Source organism: Tyto alba, unplaced genomic scaffold, assembly GCF_018691265.1.
Source record: "Tyto alba isolate M040663 unplaced genomic scaffold, T.alba_DEE_v4.0 Super-Scaffold_41, whole genome shotgun sequence".
Classification (NCBI taxonomy): Eukaryota; Metazoa; Chordata; class Aves; order Strigiformes; family Tytonidae; genus Tyto; species Tyto alba.
This window is the reverse complement of record NW_024881317.1, coordinates 23,479,445-23,490,941: the sequence shown is the minus strand read 5'-3', so window position 1 is coordinate 23,490,941 and position 11,497 is coordinate 23,479,445. Positions and strand designations below refer to the sequence as shown.

At 63.1% G+C, this 11,497-nt stretch overlaps 1 protein-coding gene across 3 annotated transcripts in view; it reads right to left on the bottom strand.

Moving 5' to 3' along the window:
* Nucleotides 1-1,881: 1,881 nt before the first annotated feature.
* ZNF609 (zinc finger protein 609) overlaps nt 1,882-11,497 on the bottom strand; it is a 73,305-nt gene continuing 63,689 nt past the window's right edge. For all 3 annotated transcript variants that reach the window (XM_042804037.1, XM_042804039.1, XM_042804040.1), the window contains 7 exons: nt 8,239-8,326; nt 5,535-7,887; nt 4,864-5,230; nt 4,506-4,681; nt 3,736-3,952; nt 3,511-3,589; nt 1,882-3,350 (listed from right to left, as the gene is read on the bottom strand). In XM_042804037.1, the coding sequence (XP_042659971.1) occupies nt 3,516-3,589; nt 3,736-3,952; nt 4,506-4,681; nt 4,864-5,230; nt 5,535-7,887; nt 8,239-8,326 (3,275 nt within the window). In that variant the 3' untranslated portion in view covers nt 1,882-3,350; nt 3,511-3,515. The remainder of the gene's footprint in view (nt 3,351-3,510; nt 3,590-3,735; nt 3,953-4,505; nt 4,682-4,863; nt 5,231-5,534; nt 7,888-8,238; nt 8,327-11,497) is intronic.

Below are 11,497 nucleotides of genomic sequence, written 5' to 3'. Positions count from 1 at the left end.
AGTGGGGGGCCCTCAGCCCCTCTAGCGCTGGCTGTGGCCCTGCCTGTCCCTGCGCCAGGTGTCGTGTGGGGACAGAGGAGACCTTACACACCTATTTATTCCCCAGCTGAAACAACTCCAGTTTCTAGTTCTGGCTTTTGACAGGCCAAGTTTTAGCCCTTTGGGTAGCTGGAGCTGCCCCCACTTCTTCCCGGGGGGGGGTTTCTGTGTGTTCCAGAGGCCCTGCTGCCACCCCCTGGTGCTCCTCTGCCTGCACATTCCTAAGGGGAGGGGCTGGGAACCACTTTGGTCCTTCCATGCTGGTAAAATTTACTGGTGAGGTGCAAGGTTCTCCTCGTGGGAGCTCGGACTGGGGATGATCTGATCTCTGCAGGTGCAAGGCTGCGCTAGAAGCGCCTGCTGGCTCTGTAAAGTACCAAATACTTGCCCTGGCTCAAGCCAGTGCGGTCAAAGGCGGCAGAGGTCTTGGACCACTGAGTATCTTCAGAAATCCCCCGCCCCGAAAAAAAAAAAAAATTAAAAATCTAACAGGCGCTTTCTGATTTCTTTGGGTGCTGCCTCCTGCGCAGGTCACCTCTGCTGCAAAGCTGGAGGAGCCAAGCTCTGCCCAGCGCCACGCCGGCCCCAGCTGCCTCCCCCCAGGGACGGGCTTGCCTGCTGGGGGGCAGCTGGCCCTGGCTGCTTCCCCGGGGGTTCAAGGCCGGGGGTGGGGGGGGGTGGGGTGGGTGTTCCAGCCGGAATTGTCAGGGCTGAGCTTGGCTGCAGCACGCCCAGGTGGCAGAGCCCAGGGGTCGGTGCTGGGGGACAGGACGCAGCCTCGGTGGCCGCAGCCTGACGAGCTTGGCATCAGGAGGAGCAGCACGGCTGCTTCAGCTCTCAGCGGTGTCCCAGGGATGGGGGGAGACCCCTCTTCCCCACCCCCACCCCCCCCCCCCCAAAATCACTGGCCACAGCTTCCAGGGACAAAGGACCAGAATGCAGGGGAGCAGGAAGAAAAAGCCACCCTCACAGGTTTGTGATTGTCTCTTAAAAAGATTTATTCTCTCTCCTTGCCCAAATGTACAAAGGCAAGAAGAGTACAGTTTGTATATATATATATTTATATATATATATATAAAAAAACAAGGAACTTGGTAATAATGTACACTTTACAGAAGGGCAGAATCAGGAAGACTGAAATGAAACCCAACACAGCAACGTCAATGGAAACAAGAGCTATAAACACCAACGGTTTGACACCCTGGCCGGCCGCCCGCGGGGCCCTGTGGGGCTGGGGAGACCCCACGGGCAAGGGAGCAGCACCGCTGGGGGGGGGGGGGGCCGGGGTGCCAGCCCCACTGGGCGAGAACTGACCAGGAAAACCCGGAAAACATCAAACCTCAAACCTATTCTGCATAAACCGTTGTTTCATTTAAACACCTAAAGGGAGACGCAACTGGGACCCAAGTGGGAAGGTGGGGAGCAGCCCCCCCTGACCCCCCTTCAACTGCCAGCAAAGCCTGGGGCACCCCCCCCACCCCCCACCCCTGGAGCCACTGGTGGGCCCTGGCTGTGCGGGGAGCTGGGATGCTCCGCCACGGGTGGGCTGTGGGGCTCCCCCCAGCCCAGAGGCTGCGTGGGGTGGGGTGCCCCTCGGCATCGCCTACCCTGTCCCCGAGGAGCGTGCCGGGCCGCGCGGCCCCATCTCCTTGCAAAGACAACGCAGAGTGGAAGCAGAATGAGGCGAACAACAAGAGCAGGCTGGGGCCCCCGCGCAGCCAGGGCCGAGAGCAGGGAGCACCCTCCTTTCAAACTGGGTAAAGTGGGATGGGGGGGGGGGGGCGGTGGGGAAGGGGGGCGGTGGGGGAAACGGGGAAAGAAAACAAAACCCAAAACAACAGCTTTCAAACAATTGCTTTTTACAGTATGTACAGAGCCCGGCGGGCAGAGCATCCCCGTACAGCGGCCCCTCGGGGCCGGGTGCAACACGGACACACACGCACACCCGAGACCGACGCCCCCCCCCCCCCCCCCCCCACGCTCCCCGGCCGGGCAGGGGGGAGAGGCGCAGAGCGAGCCGGGGGCAGGGGCCCGGCTGCTGTGGGGCCGAGGTAGAGCATCGGCCCGGGGAGAGCCGCGCTGGGGCTGGGGGAGCAGAGGACCAGAAAGCCCCTGTCCTCGGGCGCTGGGGAGCAGCCGGGAGTGGGGCCCGGCTTCTGCTGGGGCCTGGTGCTACGGGGCTGGTGGGGGGGGGGGGGGGCCACCAGCACGGCCCCAGGTGCCTCTGGCAGAGCCCACGTGTGCGTGTTCCTCCCTGGGCTCTGCCCGCGGCGCGGGGGAAGCTGCCTTAAAAGCAGAAGGGGGACGGGAAGGGGAGCCAGCAGCCCTCGGCTCGCCTCCGAGCGGGACACGCTGCCCCCAGGTTTGGGGGAGCGCTTGCCGGGGTAGGGGAGCAGAGGAAAGGCCGGGGGGGTTTGCAGTGTCACAGCTCAGAAAACAACTCGAAAGCCACGGGCGTGAGCTCCAGGCAGGTCTGGACCGCACCAAGGCACTGGGGAGGAACCCCGGCCGCCCCCTGGCCCCGCTGAGCCCCAGCCCCCCCCGGGGGAGGTGGGGGGGGGGGGGGGCAGAGGCCGCTTGGTCGGGGCCGAGAGCAGCTCCCCAGCTCCCCCCACCCCACCGCTCCGGCCACGTGCCCAGTGGCTCCTGCCCGGACAGACACGGAGCGGCGGGTGCTGCGGGACCGGCCGTGGCGCTCGGCGAGGGTGCCCCTCGCATGCACCACATCCCCGGGGCCCGGGGCCGCCTCCAGCCAGGCTGACACCCACCCCCCCCAGGCTTGCACCGACCCCCCCCCCTGCCCCCCAACACCCGCCGGGGCTCCTGCCTGCGCCAGCCCTTCCTTTCCTGAGACTGCGACGCCACGGCAGGCTCGGCCCCGCGCTTCGGGCCCCGGCGAGGAGCGGGCAGGAGGCAGCACCCCTGCCCGCCCCCAGTCCCACTGTGAAGCAGCAGCTGGCAGAGACGTGGGCGGGGTCCCAAATCCATCGAGAAACCTCAGTGCTTCCGTTTCCTCTTCATATGCACCAGGCAGGTGAGTCGCCTCCATCCCGAGCGCCGGTGCCCAGTAGAATAAATATTTCCGCAGGTACCAGCTCGCCCACTCACCAAAGGGGAGGGTGTGGAGGGGGGAGTCAGTGTGTGTCCGACGAGGGCGGGGGGAGAAGACAGAGTCTGCCTCGGATCACGGCAGGAACGTCAAGCAGAACAATTAACACCATTCAACTGATGTCTAAAGGAGTCTCCAGCGCTTCCCCATGTGAGCCAGTCACATGTCTCGTACAGCCCAGGCGTCCCGGCACGTCACGGTCCTGCCACGACCCGAAGGCAAGTCAGCTCCCGCCAACGGCAGCCCGCTGAGCCCCGGGGTGACGGGGGCACCCCAAACCCTCAAGGGGCAGCCCTAGCGCGCCCACCCCGGCCACCTCCTGCCCCAGCCTGGGTGCCCACGGGTGAGGAGGAGAGCCTTACCGTTCTCACCTCCGGGGAGGCGGGTATAGGGAGGGAGCGGAGCCTTGCTGGCTGGCAACGATGGCTGTGGAGGAGAGACCTGCGGAGGAGAAGCAGCGTCAGGAGCTGGAAAACGCCGGATTCAGTCGAAGCAAAGCCGAGGGCGAGGGCTCAGGCCGGGCGAAGGCGGCCCCGGCTCCTCCCCGCTCCCCACGCCGGGGTGGGGGGCTGAGGGTCGGCTCTCACCTGTTGCATAGGGCAGGTTGTACTGCGCCGGCAGCAGCGAGTACCCGAGGTGGTGGTGGTGGTGATGCGTCGAGAGCAGGCGCTGCGACGGCGAGGTGCGGGGCCGGTCGGCGCTCCTCTCCCCGCCGCCGGCTCCCCCGACGCTGGCGCAGCTCCCGCTGCCTCCCACCACCCCGCAGCCGCTGCGGTCCCGCTCCTGAGACGTCTTCTCGCTTATCTGGAGAGGAGAAAGCAGGTGCGTGCTGAGGGAGGCCGCCAGCTGCACACCCACACTGGGCGCTCCGGGCCGCCCCAGCGGGATGATTTCCCCCCCCCCCCAGCCTTTGGCCATGACGCTGCGGGGAGGTGCCGGGGTGGCCGGTGACCAGCCCAAAAGCAGCGCGGATGATAGGGGTCCTGTTTGAGGGCAGGTCTCCCCACGCCGCGCCAAAGCTCCGTCTCCCAGCTCGGCCCAGGAGGAGCTCACGACCCTACGGTGCTGTGGGATGGAGGGAGCCCCCGCATCCCACCCCCCAGCTCCACGGCTGACCACAAGCGTCACACCCGGTTGCTGCAGGGCCCGGAGGAGCCCCGGTGCTTCCCCGGGCCAGGCCTGCCCACAGGCTCGGCTTATCCAGCCCAAAGGGGTTGTGCTGTGGGCCCTGAGTCCCCGACGGAAACGGCAAAACCCCACAGCAGGCAGAGTTGCTCCAGGCTGGTTATAAGATCCAGGGACCGTCCCGAAGCTCAGGCACAGAGCTGGGCAAAGCCAGCGCCCGCCTGACCCTCACCGTGGGCGATTTGCTCTTGTAGTGGCTGGCGTGCTGCTGCAGGATGTCCAGGGCCTTGGATTCCGAGCTGGATTTACAACTCACGCTGGGGCTGGCTCGGGACTTGTCGCTGTCGTCGCTGCCGGACGCCTTGCTCCCGTACGGGGAGAAGGAATAGCTGGAGGGGAGGTATGATCCTGGGCGGGGGGGGGGGGGGGGGGGAAGAAAAAGCAGTGAGGGCATGAGGAGTCTCGGGGCGGCACTGTGGAGGCACGTACACGTGCTGCCACCTGCGAGAGGATGTCCCACAGCCGTCCGCGCTCCGGCAGCGGGGGGACAGCCGCGGGGGGATGTCCCCAAGGAGACCCCGGCTTCCTACCTGGGTAATTCTGCATCATGACGGTGGGCATGGCCCGGTAGCTGGGGTGGTTGGGGTCGTACGACTGGCTGTAGGAGTAGCCGTGCATGTAGGGGATGTAGGACTGATGCTGCGTGAGGGGTGAAGACACGGGGACGTGGACGCTGGGTCTGGGGTCCTTCCCCACCATGCGAGCCTCCTCGGTGGGGGTCAGTTTGCACTCGGAGCTGGTGCTCTCCTTCCCGTCCTCCTTGGATGCGGCTTCTTTGCTTCGATTTCTTTCTTCCTTCAACTTTCGGTCCCTCTCCTCTTTCCACCGCTCGTCCTCTGTTTTGATGTCCGAGTACTTTGCTGGGTACACGTAGGTCCACATCCGGGGCTCGGCTTCCTGCAAGAACCAGCCAACCATCAGAGCAGCTGCCTCCCCCCGGCCCTGCCTGGCCCCCAAACCAGGCTGGATCGGGAGGAGACCAGCGAACCCCACGCCCCTTCCCTGGGCTCTCCTCGGCCCATCCGCGGCCTCCCAGCCCCACCCTTTCGCTGGCCCCAAGGGAACCTTGTGGAGTCCCATCACCAACAGAGGACACCGCCCGTTCTCGGAGGGGACGGCCCAGCAAACCCCCTGCAGCGAAGCCACGGTGAGGGGCTTCCTCCAGGAGGAAGCCCTCTGCCGGGCAGCGGGCGGGCATTACCTGTCTGTACCAGAGCACAGGGTCCACCTCCGCTTGCCGGCCACACTCGGAGCCAGCCTTCGTCTCGGCAGCCTCCTTCCCGAGGTGGCTGGCCTCGCTCAGCTTCACCTTGAGCCCCTCAGCAACCTGGCTGCCAGACAGCTTGGATGAGTCCTCCAGCTTGGGGATGATGACGGATTTGGCCATGTCAGGACCTCCCTGCTCCTTGGCCTTGCTCAGCCCCGACTTGACGAGGTCCGTGAGGCTCGGGGCTTTGGTTAGCGTTGGGGGCATGGGCGGTTTTTGCTTCCACTCCTCTTTGAGCGCCGCCTCCCTCTCCTTCAAGCTCAGCTCTGCCTTCTTCTCCAGCCCCCGCTGCTGCTGCTGCTCCAGGCTCTGCCGCTGCTTCTGCTGCTCCTCGTACTGCTGGCGGTAGGCAGGGTTGGTGCTCAGCAGGTGAGCGTGGTAGCCCTGCTCGTTGTAGCCGTAGGGGGGCACGTAGGCATACTGGTTGTAGTAGAGGGACTGCATGTACATGTTGGGACGCTGCTGGATGACCGAGGGCTGCTGGCTGGAGCCACCCAGCTCTGCCTTCTTCTCTTCGCAGGCTTCACTCTTCACCTTCACCTCCGGGCTCTCCTGCTCCTCGTCCTTCTTCAGCTTCAAGGCCTGTGTCTCGGCTGTGGCCTGGCTGCCGGGGTTCAAGGGTCCCGGGCTTGCCTGGGGGTACCCGGGGGAATAGTAGGTTTCAAAGCCTTGGTAGTAGGGAGACTCTTTGCTCTGTGGTTGCGGGGGGAAAAGGGCTTTTTTGGCGCCTTCCTTGACCAGCTGCTCCGGATCCTTCGCCTTCACGCTCTCCAGCTTGCCCTCGCCGTCCTCCCCGGCATCGGAGATATCCGAGTAGGCCGGGCTGTTGGTCTTCACCGAGCTCGCCTCTGCCCCGTTCTGGGTGACAACGTGCAGCGGGGTCATGGGTTGGGCTGGGTTGGTGTTCTCCAGCCTGCTGGCACCGCCGATGGAGGGGCTCGGGGCGTTGTCGGTGAAGCTGTAGATTTTATCCGCCTCGGCCTTGATGCTGGCGAGCCGGCTCTGGTGGGGGTCAGATGAGCCGTTCAGCAACCCCTCGTTTTTCATCCCCAGGTCGCTGGATTCCCCCCGGAAAGGGCTCTTGCCTTCCTCCGCTCTGCAGGCTTTGCCGGGAGTCAAAGGGTTTTCTACCTCCTTGGGCTCCTTCTTCTTCTTGTCCTTCTTCTTCTTCTCCTTGGAAGGGGTGAGGGCAGGGTTGACCGCGAAGGGCTCTCCCATCACCGTAGGCTTGGGCTGGATGGGTTTAAGCTGAGGGCTGTTGGACATGGTCTGGACCACGGTGGTGGCAAGGCCCGTGGAGGAACCAGGGCTGGCTGTGGTGAGGGTGGCTGTCTGGAAGGTGTAAATCGGCTGGGGTGGGATGGCTGGCGCAATGGGTCTGGCAGACTTCAAGCTTTTGGAAGGGATCTTCTCCGGCTTAGCACCGGACGCCTTCTTCAACTTGTCCTTGTCAACACATCGCTTCTCCAGAGAGTCAAAGCCATCGTTGCTCGTCTCATCGGCCACCGAGGGACCGTCCTCAGAGCCATCGTTGGAGAGGGCACCCGGGTCGGTGTCTCCTTCCCCACCCAGCTTCTTCTTGCAGGGGACCTTGGCGCTGAATTTGCTGGATGGGGAGGGGCTGTGGGGCTCCATCAAGCGCACCTTGGGGGTGGCCGAGCGAGCCGGTGAGAGCGAGCCCTTCTGCGAGCCGGCGGCACCGTTGCAGCTCCCCAGGTCCGCGTGCAGGGAGGGCTCCTCGCCGTACTCGCTGTCCACGTCCGCCTCCAGCTTGCTGTCGTCGTCCGTGTGCGCGTGGGCCTGGTGGTACTTCAGCCCGTTGATGTGCTTGTATTTCTTGTTACAGTTCGGGTGGGGACAGTCGATGAGGATGGGAGAAGGGCAGTTTCGGTCGAGAACAGCCGGCTCCACCTTGACCGCGGCGGGCGGCGCGGCCGCCGAGCCCATCGAGTTGGTGCGGATGCGCTTGCTGCCCTTGGAGTCCTCCGAGCTGGAGTTGAGCTCCATGTCGGAGAGGGGTTTGCTCTTCCGCTTGGTGACGGAGGAGGGACTGGCCTTCACGTCCTCTGCCGTGCCGCCGGGCGGCGTGCGGTGGTCCGAGGAGTTCTGGCTTCCCCGGCGCCCCTTGCTGTTGGCCCCTGCCCGGGTCTTGCTGCTGTTGCTGGTCCCTTTGCTGTCCGAAGCGGCGGCAGCCTCGTTGACGGGCGTGTTGCTGTTGGGACGCACGCGTTTGCCCCTGCCCCGGCCGTTGCGCATCTCCAGGTCGCTGGTGGGAGAGTCGCAGAACCTGCCGCCAGAAGGACAAGGAGGTTTGAAAGGAGAGGTGGCCGTGCCGGGCCTACACCACCCCCCGCTGCACCGTGGGGACCCGCTTCCTCCCCTCGCTATCGATCCTGCAGGCTCCCACTGCCCAGTGAAGAGGAACCAGGGAGGTCCACTGGCAAATGCTCAACCCTTTCCAGTCTCCGGGACGAAGGAGACTGTGACCACAGGGTCACGAGCCACTGGAGCAGCTCCGTTGGGCAAGGAGGAGATGCCGACCGCCCCGGGCAGCCCCACGGGCACGGGGCAGAGGGTACTGAGTGCCAGAGGGGACGTACGTGGCCGGGTTTACACCCTCCACCCCCACCCCACTTACCGGGGAGGTGCCCAGTCGTGCTGCGTGCAGTCGAGCAACGTCCCCACGTACGTCTTGTTCCTCCAGGTGACGTTGACCACCAGCATGCCTGTAAGGCAAGGGGAGAGGGTCAGACAGTGCCAGGCGGGACCCCACGGTGTCTCGCCCTATCCTGGGCACCAGGGCAAAGAGGGATCTACCCCTTGAGATAGGCAGGATGAAGAATTCAGCTCTAGGGCTGGAGGAAGGGAGACAAAGGGTCTTGGACTCTCGAGAGCCTGGGCTCCGGGCTGAAGTGGCACCAAGATGGGAGTTGGAGACCCTCAGCTCATCCCCTCTCTTGGCACAGCTCTGGCCAGCGCCCACCCAACCTCTCCTCATTGAGTCACTCAGCACTCTTCCCTCTTTTCCTAAGGATGCTAAAACCAGCACGCCCCAAAGGGCTGCAGGATTTGGGAAGGCGTGAAGAGCCACGTTGGCTCCATGTGCGCTCAGGCAGGGTAGGGAAGGTGATCTCTGGGGACCGAGGGCTGGGAATCCCTCAGGGGAGATGCAGACAGCCCCCAGCAAGGCTGTGGACCCCAACACGGAGCTGCAGATCCCTCCAGCAGGGTTATGACCCCCACCCCGTGCACAGCCATGAACCCTATGGCCCTCCAGAAAAGGCTGTTATTGCCACTAGATGGCAACCTGAGCCCAGCATCCCCGGGCAGGCGACCACCCCTGGCAGGAAAACCAACCTTGGGGGAACAATCCTTGTCCCCCGTGCTTTGCTTTGCTCCAGCACCCCCCGGGGACACCCATCAGCCCCGTATCTCTGCCTGGAGAACCCCCCAAGGGGCTCCATCTCCTTCCATCACTGGAGCAAAGACACTGGGCATTCAGAAAACCCGGCGGCTTCAGCTTTTCCGCATCAATTCGAGAAGGGAAGCAGCTTGCCTCACACCCACACCAAGAACGTGGACCCTCAGCATCTCTCCTTGGAGGTGGAGGGACCTTTCACAGCATCACTCAGCTTCATGGATATCCCCCCCCCGCCCCCTCCATGGACCGCTGTGACTACCGCAGAAATAATCTGACCGGGAGCGGAGTCCGTTGTGCTGAGCACATTTATCTGAGCGAGGTAAAACTCGGGAGATAGGAAACTCATTTGCAAGGGTTGATGAGCGCAGTGAGATATACAGCCGCACAGCCCCCGGAGATGGATGGAGCTGAGGGAGCCCAGAGCAGCTGTGCCTGAAGCACGTTTATAAATCTCAGCCCGTATGCCCCGTTGTGCTGTGCCAGCAGCCAGCTGCAGGCTTCGGGGGGGATAATATACAGAGCTGACGCCTGACACGTGGGTCTCCTTCTGAAAGAGAAATGAAATGCAGTTCTTCTCTCTCTCTCTCTCTCTCTCTCTCTCTCTCTCTCTCTCTCTCTCTCCTGGAAAATGTTGGGTGCTTCGGTGGCAGGAGGTTGTGGGAAGACACAGGTGCCAGCACACGGGCAAGACCTACAGCTAGCTCATCCCAGTGAGCAGGAGAGGCTGGGTCCTGCCTTTGGAGAAAGGTGCTGGGGACCTGCCTTAACATGGACACAGCCTGGGACACGATGCTGGAGGCAACATGGGGTAGAAACAAGTGGTGAAACCAACTGCGGGGAGCCCACAGCAGCACACAGGGGGAGATCGGTGGGAAGGAGGGGGATGCTGATGCCCGGCATCCTAGGGAAGGCATGCGGAGGGTGGTCTTCTACCTCTGTTCCTCCTAATGCAGCTTTTTTTTTTAGCAGGCAGGAGCCTGTCCCCGCTTTCTTAAAACACAGAGAAGCTGCTGGCTGCATCCTACCCCCCAACCCAAACCCACCATCCCCGGGACACCCTGGGGGAGCTGCTGCAGGATGCTCCCAGGGGCTGCAGAAGGACCAAGCAGGTGCTGAGGGACCAGCAGCCCTAACCCAGACCCCAGACCTCATCCCTCCCGGCCACGGGGCTCGGCAGAGCAGCTCCCTCTGCCCTCCACACCACGCAGCCAGTGCTGGTTCAATCCCTCTTTGAAGCCGGCGAAGACCACGTGTGCCGCTGGAAGTTAATTGCATGACAAGCCACCAGAGTCTCCTGTGCATCCGGGGGCCAGCATGTGATATTAGAAAGAATGTGCTGGCATTTTTTTTTTTCCCCCCCCACCACTGCAATCACAGGAGAGAGGGGCAAAGCACGCCAGCACACAGCCATCCCTCCCTTCCCTGCTGGAGCATCAATCCTCCAACATACACCAGCCTATATTTAACCCGCTGCAACCAATCATACCAAATCCCCTCCTAATCCTCCAACAATAACCCAGGACAATTTAAACCCTGGGGATAGATCCTAAGCAGCTTTTTTCACCCGCTGTGCCCCCTCCCGCGGCAGGATGATGAGCAGGCATGGGCAGGGCAAGGGCAGGCAGTGAGGAAGCAATGCCCTCACATCCCCCAGGCGGGAGATGCTCGTGCGGAAAGAGCTGGCAGTGATGCTCTTGCAGGAGGAATCCCCCTCCGGTAACTCCAGTCTCACCTCATTTCATAGTAAGGTGACACCTTTGGAGCTCTTAAGCAATCAATACCACCCAACGCTGGGTGCAAACTGCTCAGCATCCTGGCCGTTGGTTGAGTGTTCACACCACTGCAGCGTCGTACCCGGGCAGGAAAAATTAACAGTGGGTTGACGGTGCCAGGTTGCCGTCTAGGAAGGCAACGTACAACATAATCCTGGAAAATCAGATGAAGAGCTGAAGGGAGCAGGGGGATGTAAAAAAAAGCATCATCTGATCTTTGTACGGTCCCTGCACAGGTGCTCTGTAACAGCAGAGCTGAGGCTCAGCGGGGGCACCAAGCTGGTGGGGACGTGGGACAAAAAAAGGACAACGCAGCCCTCAGTGAGACCAGACTAAGCAATTCCAAAAATCCCTGCTGCAGCGCAGCCCTTCCGCGGGAAACTACAGGCGGTGGTGTCTGCTTCCCGAGCAGGGCTGGGGGCACCAGGAGCCATCGCACTGGGGAGGAACGTGCCCCAGGTCTCCCCAGACACCCTAGGGCTTTCTTCCCACCTTCGCAAAGACGAAGCCCTCAAGCCCAACCGAGAACATCTCCAAACCCTGCCGAGAAACCGGCGTGCCCGCCTCCGTGGCGAGCCGGGATGCTCTCAGACCCATGCGTGGCCAGTTCCCTGCGCGGCTCAACATCACCCAGCCCCGAGGCTGCTGAGCTGTCTCCAGCAAAGCCAGGCCCTCAAGCATCCTGGGGATTACTAGAGCGCTTG